The 14,529-nt window shown below is 42.0% G+C and overlaps 2 protein-coding genes across 2 annotated transcripts; one reads left to right on the top strand and one right to left on the bottom strand.

Moving 5' to 3' along the window:
* Window positions 1–165: 165 nt before the first annotated feature.
* LOC147800539 (tRNA (guanine(37)-N(1))-methyltransferase-like) lies at window positions 166–13,425 on the bottom strand. Its single transcript, XM_087136808.1, is given in 5 exon segments — window positions 166–7,521; window positions 8,030–8,169; window positions 8,171–8,810; window positions 10,176–10,792; window positions 12,799–13,425. Coding segments are annotated over 4 exon segments (1,431 nt in total). The 5' UTR covers window positions 10,774–10,792; window positions 12,799–13,425; the 3' UTR covers window positions 166–7,468.
* On the top strand, window positions 4,050–4,872 carry LOC147800540 (uncharacterized). The gene is made up of 2 exons (XM_087134555.1): window positions 4,050–4,064; window positions 4,297–4,872. The coding sequence occupies exons 1-2, from the start codon at window positions 4,050–4,052 to the stop codon at window positions 4,870–4,872; spliced, it is 591 nt and encodes a 196-aa protein (XP_086990681.1).
* Window positions 13,426–14,529: the final 1,104 nt, after the last annotated feature.

Genomic DNA, 14,529 nt, shown 5'->3' on the forward strand with positions numbered 1-14,529 from the left:
GCCCTGAATCATGAGGTATAGCAGTAGTGGTTTTAGTATGGAGAATTCAAGAACTCAGTGTACCAGATTCTATTCAAATTTAACTCGCAAATGGCTTATTACTGATGATACATGTAAGTCTCACAAATAATGTCTAAATAGCGAGAGTGAACAATTTTTTCCCCACTTTCCATTTTGTCATGGTGTTTTTTTCATGAACACATTTGTCCGAAGCTGTCAACAAAAACCCAGTGGCTTTCAAAGTTTCAAAGTGAACAAATTGTTTGGATTTCTTGATACAATAGGTCTGATTATTCTCATAGTTCCATATGATTGTTCTGATTTCTTGACAGTTCATTGGGGTACACGGTACATGTATTCCTTACTGTCAGCACTTTGTCACATAATTTTGTACATGTAATATCAATGTGGAAGGGAAGGCTCAGTACACATACAATACAATGTCCATGACAGTCAAGACTTCCACAAAACACAATATATATTGCATATCTGGTATGGAGAATCAAAGAAGTTTATCATTCCTTTGCCATCCTACAACATTGATGAGTGATGTAGTACCAGATAACTCATCGCTGGAATAGTGGAATAATCAACTATGCTATTGCCAGCCACATGTACAAGTTATCTCATAGATATATTCTCCCCAGAGTAATTGGAAATGAAGGAAAAACCTAAAGACACCTAAAAAGTACCTATTAAATCATGTGCACAATGTTTGACAAATAGGAACACCCCTGAAATTATGCACGACAGTCAATGTATTCAAGGAGTTTAACATGTTTTTGTCGTGGTTGGGGTGGCTAAACCGTGTTGGCAAAATTGGCATAGGATAAAATGTTGCTGTTTTATCCTATGCCCATTTTGCACCCCGTGATGTATTTACTTAGAATAAACTTGTGTGTGAGTGCGTGGAAAAATAACTTGCATTAATTTCTACTCAGACATTTTTTTATTTGATCTACTTATTAAATACTAATAATGTTGCTCTATGCATGCATTCATCAGTCAGGATTTCCAGTTTGGTAAAGTATGAAATACAAGTTTCTGTGCAAATTCCATTTCCTTGCACTTTTTAATAGAATGTGCAGTTTGACAATGCTCATAAATGTCAACATCTCATCCACATACTGCGAGTTAACCCTAACAGTCCCAAATCCTCCAATTTCACTACGATTTTACACACACCCTAAGGGGTTAGGATTAAGGTATAATTAGACCTTATCCCTCAGTGGCGGATCAACATGTACATGTAGGTTCGTTAGAAAACAGGAAAACAAAAGGAAAGGCCGGGGTTACATCATGGCCCTGCACGGAAGATCAAGGGCCTTTCTGCTGGTGGCAGTTGTCAGTCAAATATATGCTGTATAAAGTTTATCCATGAAATTGCAACTTTAAATTCTCTTCTTCACCCAAACCAGATTTGCTCACCCAAACCAAATGTTAATACATGTACCTGTGTATCTTTAATCCTTCTGCACAAACGGTCATTTTGCAAGCACAGGCATACGTAACTCAAATTTGGTGTCAGAATGATTTCAAGACATTAACTAGAAAAACTGAAGGGTCGGCAAAGAAAAAAAGGCATTGTGACAATACTGGAGGAACCCTGGGTTTTTTAGGGCTAAGTAATCATCTGTGAAGCACACTTTGCTTCTCAGAATCCTCCGAAGTATTGAACGTGTGTGGGTAAACTTGGGGCGAGCGGTTGCCTTTGTATATACTTGTACACATACATGTAAAGCTACACTCCTTTGAATGCACTGCATTTTGGTCATCGAGAACCCTGCAGTGACATTCATTGTGCAGCTTATTGCGACCTTAACACCACTTGCTGTGAATGCACGGAGGGACCATAAAGACAGTGCTGTTGAGAAATTGAGCTCTGATTTCAGAGCAAGACATTAATTATACCCTATGTGTATACCTGCCCCTTGACCTAGCTATAATGGTAAGAGTTTGGTCATGGAAGAAACACTCCAGTGTTCAACACGATTGAATACGGCCGTTTCACAATAGGACGCCTCCAAGAGTTTGCAACACGTTGGCCAACTTATCACAACGCTCGAAATTTGTCGACCCTTTCTAAATGCGCATTGGGTCTACAACTTTTGCGCATTGTGATTGGCCAACGGGTTGCAAACTCTTGGTGGCGCACTATCGTGAAACGGCCGTATTCTGTACAAGTAGTGATGACATGTTTTTTAAGCCTTCTTGCAATTTGAAGGGATTTTGGAGGGAACAAAATTGAAATCACTTGAACACAATGACATCTATTGCATCTCAAAATAATGATGGCATTCGACCAATTCTCTCAACCAATGGACATGAATCATATTTTATTACATCATGCCGATCCATCATTGGCTTCCTTCTGTGCAGAAAAACATACATGTACCTTTAAAAACTGAATAGGGTTTTATACAAAACATGTTACAACACAGTATAAAAAAACCAAAACAAACTGTACATGTAATAGAACAGATGGCGCCCACTATTATGTAACCTACAGAGGGTATAACTAGCAACAAACCCCATAGCAAAGTGTTTAAAGTGTTGTTTACCAAGAATAAAGCTGATTTTTACATACAGGTCATACATACATACATCATCTCAGCAAATCAGGAGTAGTCCGAGTACAGTACAGACTGTTGGCCTTATTTTTGGTGATATTTACGACACACTTAGCTTTGGAAGGACCGTATGTTTATTGATGCTTGATACCCCTTATATATAGGTCCCGTAACGTAACCCTTGCATAAAGCAAGGTTGATTGATGATTTTAAACAATGCACATGCGTGTATCTACTGCTGGTTGACATGATTCAGTTATGTGTGTGTGACCAAACGGCAGTTCCTTTTGATTTCTCACTGTGCATGATTTCAAGTGGTTGAAGGTCTGAAATTCAAAAGTACTGGCAGCTGAGTCATTTTGTTTGACTGAGTAAATATTTTCTTTATATCGAGGTGCATTTAAGAAGATGCTAAATTTATTCACAACCCATATGTACTACCAATCACAGCTGTGTCAAATAAAAAAGTCAACTAAAACTAGCTCGGTGATCTGTTGTCGGCAAGGGCATATTATACGTCTATTGTAAAACTAGGGCTGTGCTGAATAGCCAAATATTCGATCAATTATGGAATATTCGATTTTTTTTTCTAATATAAATATTTGGATGCAAAATTCATGTAAAGGAGGGAAGAGTTTTCTTTTGGTTTAAATGAGAATAATTGCACTATGGAGGCTTGTTTCAAGCACATTAAAATGAAAAGCAACGTAAATCTCGCGATTCAAAAAGTAAATTATTCATTAAAACATTTAAAATGAATAGAAATTCTCAACAGGACATGAAGTATTTTTTGTCTCTAAATCTTGCTATATGTAAATCATGGCTGGAGATACTCCTAGACGTGAGGAGCTATTATAGTGATTATAATGTACAATTATTTGTGTTAACCCTCCTATGTTGAAGTCACTCTTTTGGTCAGTTGGTAAACAGCACAACGTATCACAGCTGTGTCAGGTTGTGCTCTGAACAAACTTCCCTCAGTCGGAATGTAAGAGTACAGATTGTTCAGCCCAACAACTATGGTTCAGAGTACCAAGGGAATAATTGTGCTGTAAACAAACTGCAGTGCCCTTGTGTTGTTCTGTGCTGTCAACCTATTACCCTGGTTTTGACCTCTCAAGACTTGCAATGTATCACTGTCTACTGGGGTCCTGCTTTTCTGCTGTCTGTTGGGACTTTGGCTGAATTTAATAAAACAGTGCATACTCGGAATTGGGACATATCATTGGCTAAGATGGGAGCTTTCTTTTGTTGTAAGAATTTTTAAATGGTAATTTTCTCTTTATGTGTGTATAAAGCAATCTTCATATTTTTTAAAAACTTTATATAACCTTTTGAAAAAGAATAAAAGCCGAGAATTTAAGCACTTGCTGGGAGGGCATACAAGGGCCTCACTTTTGCGTGTTACCTCCCCAGCACTCTTGGTGCAGCCAGTACTCAGATTGTATTTTAAGTGTTACCCTGCTTGGGAATATCAGAATGACCTTGAAAGAGGTCAGATCCCTCCAAGAGAACCTCCGTGCCAATGAGGTTGCCATATTTGTGACTTCAATGAGAAAATGTTCACAACAGAGTGATTTTTCTTGACTTTTTCCCTAGTTTTTGACATTGAAGTTTATTTGAAAGAATGGGAATGAATCTGACTTAACTAAATATGAAGAAATAGAAGGGGTGTTCTAAAGTTGTTTTTTTTTTTCAGAGAGCCCTCAAAAAAGAAGCAGCATAGTTTGCCAGTCATTCTGCCAGATGCACCAGACCCTTCACGACAGCGGTCAAGGAAGATGAAGACCCATTCCTTCAACTTCCTTTGTTTGATGAAGTAGAACAAGACCGAGAAGAAGAGGCAGTGGATGATGATGATTATGATGAAGATGCTGAAGAGTATGAAAGCAGTTTGTCCCCTGATGACGAGCCTTATCTTTCTGATTCTGATGACGACTCACCTCTTACACCACCTCTAAAAAAGATCGGCCGGAAGCGGGCTTTTGCAAAGCCTGGTTCTGACGATGATCCAGACAAGCCGGATTGCAACCAAGCACCCAGATTCCCAGTGGACCGACATGAATGGTCCAGAGATCTTAAGAAAGTCAAGACCCGCAAGTTCAAAGGTGCTCGTCCGTACGGCCCCACATTCGCGAGACCTGAAAAAGATGAGCCCCTTTCATATTTTGTGATGTTCTTCCCCATGTTCCTGTTTGCTAAAATAGCACGGTACACCAACAGGGCAGGAAGCAGCAACCCACGATTCAAGAGAACAACAGTGGAAGAGATCAGGGCCTGGTTCGGCATCCGCATGATTTAAGGGGTACATTCTAACTTCAACTGCCAAGATGACTGTCAACATACCCAGCTCTTCGGAACCCACTCATTACATACAGCTACCATGACGCAAGCTCGATTTAACATTTTGACAGAGGTACTGGTGTGCACCAATCCATCAAAAGCACCCCATCGAAAGTTTCCCCAGAAGCGCGAGCGATATTCCTACATGAAGAGCCATCCACTCTATCCACTGCAGCTTATTTGGGACACTGTAGGTGAGGCCTGTATCACTAACCTCAACCCTCAAAAGGAATTGGCCTTAGACGAAGCCATGGTCAAGTACAGGGGGACAAAGGCAAACCTGAAGAGGTTCTTCATGCCCCTCAAGCCCACAAAGATGGGGTTCAAGATATATGCCGTTGCCGAGTCCAGGTCAGGCTACATTTTGAACATGATGGTACATCCCGAGAAGAGCGTAAAGATGAGGGAACTGGTAATGCAGATAATGCAGCCCCACTTAGGACGATACCACCGGCTCTACTGCGATAAGCTCTACACATCTGCAGCAGTTGCCCATGAGCATCTGGAAGAAAAGACGTACATCTGTGGAGCTGTCAAGCGCACATCCAAAGGCCCGCCTGATGAATTCAGCACAAACGGAGAAGTAAATCCTGTACAACACAAACTAATGCAGGAGATGAACAAGACCCCAAGAGGCACCCTGTATACCCGGCAGCAAGGGAAGGTCACCATGGTATTGAGGTAAGACACAAAGGTGGTGTCTCTCCTCTCTACGTACAACCAGCTGTACAGGGACGAGGCAAGAGATGTCGTTAAGAGGAACTTCAAGGAGGAGGGGGAGAAGAAAACTTCGAAGAAACCAGTCCGAGCGCCACCCTATGCCATCGACTACGCAAAGTATATGGGAGCTGTTGACAGACACGACCAGCTAAGATCATACCACTCCTGCAGCGGACAGGCCATGAAATGGTGGAAAAAGGTTTTGTACTTCTTGGTCGATACGGCACGTGTAAATGCCTTCATTTGCTATAAGTTGAATAGAGAGGGAGAAGGTAATGTGATGCCCCACCGGCTTTTCACCATCAGCATCGCCAAGGCCCTCATTGCTGGCTTTGCAGAAGGTACGCCTCACCCTCATCAGCAGCATTGCCTAGCTCTAGTCCCCAAGGTCAATAGCCCCACCCACCAGTGCATCCGCCTCAGCAACTCATCCAAGATGTGTGTGCAATGCAGGAGGCGCGGATGGACGACCAAAAAGAACAAACCTATTAGAACAAGGACTGGATGTGGGAGCTGCAACGTCCACCTCTGCAAGGATAGGTGCTTCTTAGAGTTTCACTCAGCTTAAGTTTAAGGACAATCGAATCCCAGCTTCTCCAGGAAAACTAAACGTTGACCAGAAAAAACATTAGAATAACAAAAAACACAGGAATTGAGAAGTTGCATGAAACTAAACGTAACGATTTGCTTCATTTGGAAAACTACTAAAAAAAATCAAATCTGAATCTCATATATTAGTTTGAAACAAATGCTAAACACAAAGATAGATCAAAAGAAAAGCTGCAAATAGATGTTTGTTTGAAACAAATGCTCAACAACAAGATTGATCAAAAGAAAAGTTGCAAATAAAATGTTTGTTCGAAAAAATGATAAACACAAAGACAGATCAAAAGAGAAGCTGTAAATGTTTGAAAAAAGAAAAGTTATAAAAGATGAACAAAAAATGAACAGTATGTGTGCCTTGTTTACTTGAAGAGGTTAGTTAGCCCCAGTTTAATTCAGGGTGGGTCCCTAGAGGGTTCTTCGGTATTTCCCCAGCATCAGCACTGTCCCATACTCCACATGGTAATTCAAAGACAACACAAAAGACAACCATCCCAGCAACTCATTATGGCAGTGAATACACAGCACACAACAACACACCTATTTCGCTTTTCCTTTGGCCAGTGCATATGCAGCACAAATCAGCACAAGTCATTTTGTGCTGGCAACCTACTGTGTACACTCTGAACCCGTGCATGTTTGTGTTCCATATAGAAAGCACATTGCAAAAGAGTGACTGTGGGCACTCGTGCATATTTGTGCTGTAAAACCATAGGAGGGTTAAGGCAACTGATTGTACATGTATTTGGTTCGTTCATCAACATTCTGCCGGTTGGTACAACTACATGTAAATATTCAGATATTTGGTTGGATTACAGGTTGACCAGTGAATTATTATGACTAGTGTTTGACTAGTAAATTATTCGAATTGACTCTGCCCTATGCAAAATCACCGAGCTGTTGACAAATGGAACATGAAATTGACAAACATGGTCAAGAATTCCTTTCTTTGGAATCCATAATTTTAGTGCATACCATAGAGCAATCAACGCAGTAAAAGGCTGGGTGCACCCCACCTTCAAATTAATTGACTCACAATATCAGTACTTCCTGGAAACAATGGGCATTTGCACAAAAATTCTGTTCCTTTTTTTTTTCCGGAGCTTTCCCCAGGAAAGAGGAGGTTGTACTTTGCACCACAAAGGGGGGGGGGGAGAGAAGAGTCTGATCATCCAGTACGTTTGTTATGTCAACTATCTGCCCAAAGTGATTGCATGTGGGGAGTTAACCTCTCATTCCGTTCTGGACTTCTTGGCTTGTGGTTCGTTAATTGCTGCCTGCGAATCTGTGAGACAAAAATAGATGAAACAAAAGATTGACATGGCAGCTAAATGTGCGTGTGATCTGGGAATGGATGAACAAGTGTATAATATGGTTGCTTAGGGACAGCAGTCAACAGTCATTAATACAACTACACTGAAGCCCTCTCCTAGAAGTATGTGCTTCACAGTCTATGGCACATTTGCATGCATAGTTTAACTGCAGAAAATTATGGATTTAGTATCCTCAAACCATACATTATGGTACATGTACAATGTAAATGTATTTGCCGAACCATAAAGTTGAAATTTTATGGATGCAAAAAATAACGAGCCTGCACCAAATAGACACTGTCTGACACTGTCTGTGTCAAGCCCTTAAAAGTCTTACATGTTCATGTACATGTGTGTGTGATCCTCACAGATATTTTCTCAAAAGCCCCCCCCCGATTCAAAATATAAATATGCACATGTGAATGTGTAGGCTGCATAAAAATTCTGTTGATGAATGACCACAGTTCACGTGTATGGTACCTTCTGTGCTGTCTCCAAATACGACGGCCCCTGGCAATTCAAATGATGCGCACATCATCTCTTTATTTGGTGCCACATCCCTGACGTCGTGGATGAGGGCGCCCTCGATGCTGTGACTCAGGACAGCCTCGATGCGATGCCCTGGCTGCATCCGCCTCTTTTGAGAAGCAATGGCAGTGCACGGTGGGGAGCCCAATCCGACCCCTGACCCCTGGCGCAACGTTCCGCAAGAGGTCCGGGAAAGCGTCCAAAAATTCCATAGCCAGCGAGGGCAGGTTCATGACTACGTGGGTCCTCTGGCGAGGATTGCTTTCCGTGTTCCACTCCTCCGCCCTCTTAATCAAGTCTTTGCGCACGACTTCTTTGATAAACTCCCTGCCGTCCAAGTTGTAGGCCTTTATTAACCCCATCTCGATTTTGTTCAATTTGATATTCCGCTGCAGCCACTTAAAGGATTCCGGATTCAGATCATTTGCCAGGACATTACACCCTTTCTTAGCGGCAGGCACGGCAAAAGGCCCCACCCCAGCAAACACATCGTACACGACATCGCCCCTGTTCAGCAGGCCCACAATCCTGGCATGCTCTGTAGAGAGCCGCGGATTCCAGTAGACCTTGGAGAAGTCAAATTCAAAGGAATTACCATGCTCCTTTGTCATGGCAATCAAGTTATTCTCTCCAGCCAGTAGCTCCATGCTGAAGAAGCGAAACTCATTGTTGATTTCTCCAGTCTTATTCACAACAGTTTTCAGTCCTGGATTCTTGTCCATAAGAACTTCACCTTTGAATTTAGGCACAAAAATGAGAAGAAAACTTATAAGAATATCAGAACAGAGCAAACCACGAATTATAATTTTATTTGTTATTTGAAATAAAAATTAAGTCAAATTGTCTGATGTGGAGCCAAATTTTTAAATATTGTCATTTGGTTTCAAGAGTAATATTTTCATTTGGTTCCAAGAGTAAAATCTGAAAAGAAACAAAAACACTAGAATTTAAAAATGGCTTATCACATCAATAGCTTCCTTTACACATGCTGACACTCAGGTCACAGGTTTTTGGTGATGTACAGGATTTCAACCTGAGTCCTACTGGGTAACTGATTCAGCTTGATTGGAGTCTCTGCACCTGAGCAATGACTAGAGTCAAAAGCGGCACATAGTTACACCTGAGTCCCAAAAGTGCAAATACATTATATGATATACAGCGTACATGTAACTGCAGTGCAGAGCACCCTCAAACATCCCTAAGACATGATAGATTCACTACACCTCATCAGCATGCCTAACTGAAGTGGCCTCTGATCCACTCAGGGCAAAACTTGAAAGCATAGCATGCACGTTCAAACACACAGGTGATCTCTTTTCCTGTGGCTGGACCAAGATGATGGAAGTCATTCTATCAATGTTCGTCACCTGGTCACTGTGAATCCATCCACCAGTACAAAAATTAATATCATATCTTCTGTTTTTTGAAAGTTAACTCAATGAAAACCTTGCTTGGCTCTTTTATGTAAAACTCAACTCAAAATACAAAACTCACTGACCCTTTATGCTACACCGGCTGATATCTCAAATGTAACTTTAACCCTAACCCCCTAGGCTCCTGCGCTAGAAAGCATATTGAATCTCACAAAATCCAACAGGTTCATGTTACACTTGTCTATGTACTTGTACATGCAGGTCACTGTACCAAACCTGATAAACTCCAACAGAATGAGCCCGTTGGAGTTTGAGTGATATGGTATGGATGGGTCTATGCAGTATAGGATGACTTGCACTGAACAGTACCAAACCTGATAAAATCAAGCATAGTCCAACAATTGGTACAGCAAGGCAGACACTGCACACAGTGACCTGCATGTGTTCCAACTCACATAGAATCCAACACCATCTCCCTGGGCCTTTCATCCCAAGTCTCACAAAATTCAAGAACAAGTTCCTCAGGAACGGTACCAAACCTGCCAAAACCTCACAAAACCTGCTGTTGGAGTATGGCAGTTAGGGTTAACATAGAACACCTATCAACTTACTTTAGGTATTAAAAAGGTACACAAAATTACCTACCTACCTACTGTACCTATGGATTTAAAACCAAAGACAGGAATAGTGCACATGCATACATATACATGTAGCAAACAACTTACCAATAACATGCTTGTACTTCAGCTGCTCTGGTCTGAGGTTCAAGTGAGCAATGTGACCAATCCGACTGAAGCCTGTTGGTACCTCCACACCTTTGGGCAGCAAGGACCGCAGGACCTCCTCACTTGTCCAGTCGCTGTACCTCAACTCCAGCTGGTACTCGCCAAATTTACCCTCCAAGCTATGCTCCTTCAGAAAGCCGGCGCCCGCCTCTCCCAGTGACAAGACATCATCTGATGAGACGACCTCTGGGTTCAGGAGAAGGACTTTCTCATCAGGGTTGCTTGGATTATTTCTCAAGAACGGCTTGCGGGTCAGTGCTTTTGACTTTAAGGCCCGTAGGCAAACACTAGTCAGCTTCTTGTTAAAACGGACAGCCGGGAGAAGAAGTGTTTTTACAAAGAGGTCACGGTTCAGCATTCCTCCAGCCTCAGGTAAGGTACACACTGGTGGGCGGAAAGCATCCTCTGTGGCCTTTGTGGCCATAGCTGCCACTGGGACACACCACTTAGACCACCTAGCAGGTGCACTGGCATATGACCTTAAGATAGGAGTCACTTTGAAGAAGTGTTGTGACAGGAACATCAACCAGCAGGCCATTCACAGATGAATGCGTCTTCTGAAAACCAATCATATAAAAGTTTAGGCCTCTACTTGTACACACAACTCCTTGACAATGTTTGGCAATGTAACTGCGCAAAAAAATTAAATACACGTAAACCCTTCCCCAGCTGTAGGCCTACATACATATACACATAGGAATCGTTTCTAACATTTGGACAGGGCGAGTAGTATCACCATCTAAATATTAAAGGAGGTGATCCGTAGAGTCCTGGTTACTTACACAAACGTACATGTACTGTACATGTACCCATGCACGTACTGGAAGTGTTTATCAACATTACATGTTTTCACCAACAAAATGGTAATTCCCCAAGTTTTCCTTTTCATGAAATTTTACAGTCCCAGTAACTGAATACTGATGTTTGTTACTTCCACACGGCAAGATGTCATTACACTTGCCCAATAATAGTTGCGAAAACAAAAAAAAAGCAATTCATAGGACTACTAGTAAGGCCTACATGTAAATAAATTGTTCTTGACTTGGCAGAAACATTTTAAATAAGATGTACATTAATTTGGGCAATCTAAAATTGCTAGCAAGGCTGGGATTATGACTAGATGATTATGTTCAGATATTAGCTTGTCAGGTCTAGCAGGCATGACAGGGGACCTGGTCCTTGCCAGAGGTGTACTGACTGGAGAGGGGATAGCACCCCCCCCATGAAATAATTAATTCCAGTCGGCAAATAATAGACCTTTGGTCAGCGAATGAATCCAGAATTGATACATAAACGATACGTTGGCGGTTGGCATCTCCCCTGAAGCATGAAATGTTGCGTAGGCCCCCATCACGAATTTCCATTTCACACGACAGTACAAGCTCAAGTTACAAGTTGGCCGATTGATTCTGGCACCATGGGCACACAGGCCCCCCACAAAGCAACTGCCTTCGCTATACCCCTGGCCCTACCATGTGCATGGTGCAAGTCTAACGTTAATATGTAAGTCTTATCATGCTCATGGGGTGGCGCAAACACCCAGGAGTTTTACAAAATGGTGGGTAGCAACCAATGAAAACTGCAATGAACGCGCGCGTACCTACTGATCAAAGAAATGATTGTGTAATCTGATCCTTTGACCAACTGGTGAATACGTACATTGCCAGGGTTGCTGTTTTCATCAGTTACTACCTGCCACTTTGCGAGACCCAAGTGACCCAAAGTCACTCTTTGGGTCACTTGGTAAACACCTCAAAGCAGCACAGCTGTGTTGTGTTGTGCAATGCACCAACAGTCCCTCATGGGAATATCAGATTGCACTTTTGTGCTGCCCAACAACTGTGCTTCACTGTTTCATGTGCATAATTGTGCAGTAAACCAAATGCAGTGAAGAGGACTGCATAAAAGACCCTGTGTCAGTTTGTGCTGGCAACCACATTGCTGTGTACACACTGAACCTGTGCATGTTTGTGTTCCATGCAAAAAATACATGCTCAAGAGTGACTGTGAGCACTCTTGCCTACTTGTGCTGTAAAACCAAAGGAGGGTTTTAACGCGACGAGAGCAAATGTAGTCTGGTTCCTTGACCTGGATGAAGTTTTTAAATGAAATTCAGGCCATGTCGGAAACGGGCTTCCAGAGCTACTGCTACATGTAGGTCTACTGTATACGCGTCTCCACGCATTCCTAATGGAGTGAAGACCTAGCTCTAGACAAGAGATTCGGATTCAGAATTAGCATATCACATTGGCTGGGTCTGGTAACAAGACATGAAACAAAATGGCATGATGCAGTCAACTTTCGCTGAACTTGGATAAGATTCTGATTTTCTTGCTTAAATATTGTCAAAATTTACCAAGACTACAGCTAGTACTAGGATGAAGGAGTGGACCCTCAAGTTGGTCAAGCACGTACATGTACGTAGGCCTATGTGTAAACCATAGCATAGGCATGGTATATCATGATATAGCGGTCATGACTCATCACTAATTTAGCGTCAACACGGTCAACCATCCATCTGACCATGGAGTGTGTCAACAACTTGAACAAGGGTACAACTTACAAGCACAGCATCAACAAAGCGTCAACAACTTGAAAATACCCTCTACATATTAAAAAGTGGTTTTATCATATCATCATAGAGACTGTAACACTGTGTAAGAGAAACACCGAATCTGCTTGGAAACGATATTAGTTTTCGCGATGTATGAGGGCCGCCATCTTTCTTTCCTCCGGTTGTACTACACCAAGGCCCTTTTCCAATACTCGACTTGGGCTCCGTCGGAGGCTTCGTTCCCAAAACCAATCCCCGATTGTGGGCCTGAAGCGTTTAAATTAAATTATATTACTGTAATTTCTGAATCTCTTGCATCTTATTAGATGTTTTGTGGCATTATTAGACTAATTACTGCGCTTATAGCTTCAAAATCAGCTAGTTAAAAACAATTGAAGCCTTAGCCGCCGAAGTTGAGTATTGGAAAACGGTCCAAATACGCGCCCTAAAACAGTGCAAAATCGGACCGAAATAGCGCCACCTGTTGACTCTGGTGAAGACGTTGGCCTTCCTGTTTTTACTGGAAATTCAAGATTACGGCCAGAAAATCACTTTTCGTTTTAATTTCATGGGGGGTAAGCCACGAATATCTTTTTTTACTCGCCTTTTAAGGAAGATACCCCCAAACAGCAGTAAAACTGAGCGCTCATTTCTGAATGTAGCCGCCCGCCTCTATCCAAAATAGGCCCGCAAATTGGGGCTTTTTGTGAAAGAAATACCCTGAACTGGAAACTATCAGTCCAAAATTCCGGATTTATAAAAATATTTCCATGATGCCTCCTGATTATGGACGTCTTATTGTAAAAACGCCGTGGGATCACAAAATATTAATGAGCTCGCGCGAAGAAATACAACCATTTGGTGGACTGCACCCCCTTGCCCTCCGCCGTGCCGTCCACGCGAAAACAATATGGCGGTAGCTCGGGCTGCACATTAATTACAAACAGCCGCTACTTTTTTCAACACTCAAATGTCATTTTAGATAGATATAATACACTGAATTCGGTATGGGGGGGTGGGATCTTAATCAATAAACACGTAGACAAAAATGCATAAATATGCTTGAATAAACAGCATGACCGAATGACGAACCGCACACAGAGCCTATAACATGCTTAGCGCGCGGGCGTCGCAGTCAATTCAAGGCATGCCGGCAGTATCACAACGTACGGGTAAAAGGTACACTTATGATAATTTATACTTACATCATCATTTGGCTCCCGGGTTGTATGGCGTCACTGGAAAACATGAATTATGTGGAAGTAATCCCTTGATTAACCCTAACGTAACAGGGCCGCGGGGCCGAATTCACGGCCCCCCCCCCAAAAAAAACATTTTCCCCGGTATCGCTGCAGTGCATTCTTCGCAGGAGATGAGTCTTTGGGAGTTTCTAGCTAGAGTAACTCTTTGCTGTCAATTTCAAACACATTTGGTGAAAATTAGACATACCATTCTTGCGCAGAGAGCATTTTTTTCCAAGACGGGTCAGCCAAAAATATATACTTGAACTTCAAATAAGGAATTTACATGCATACCAAGTTTCAAAGAAAATTATTGTAATTTCACGCACACACTGCACTATTATATTAAGACATTTCCCGCATCACAGAGCTTTCTCATTGGCCTCTGTCCTCACCGACTGAAGAGTGATGAGAAACAATCCCTGTTGTAATAGTGTAATATGGAAGGGCTGCGTAGCACCGTGATCAGAATATCAACAAGAATATAATATCAAATCAG

Source organism: Acanthaster planci, linkage group LG01 (genome assembly GCF_054643075.1).
Source record: "Acanthaster planci isolate LZ-2023a linkage group LG01, COTS_SCS, whole genome shotgun sequence".
Classification (NCBI taxonomy): Eukaryota; Metazoa; Echinodermata; class Asteroidea; order Valvatida; family Acanthasteridae; genus Acanthaster; species Acanthaster planci.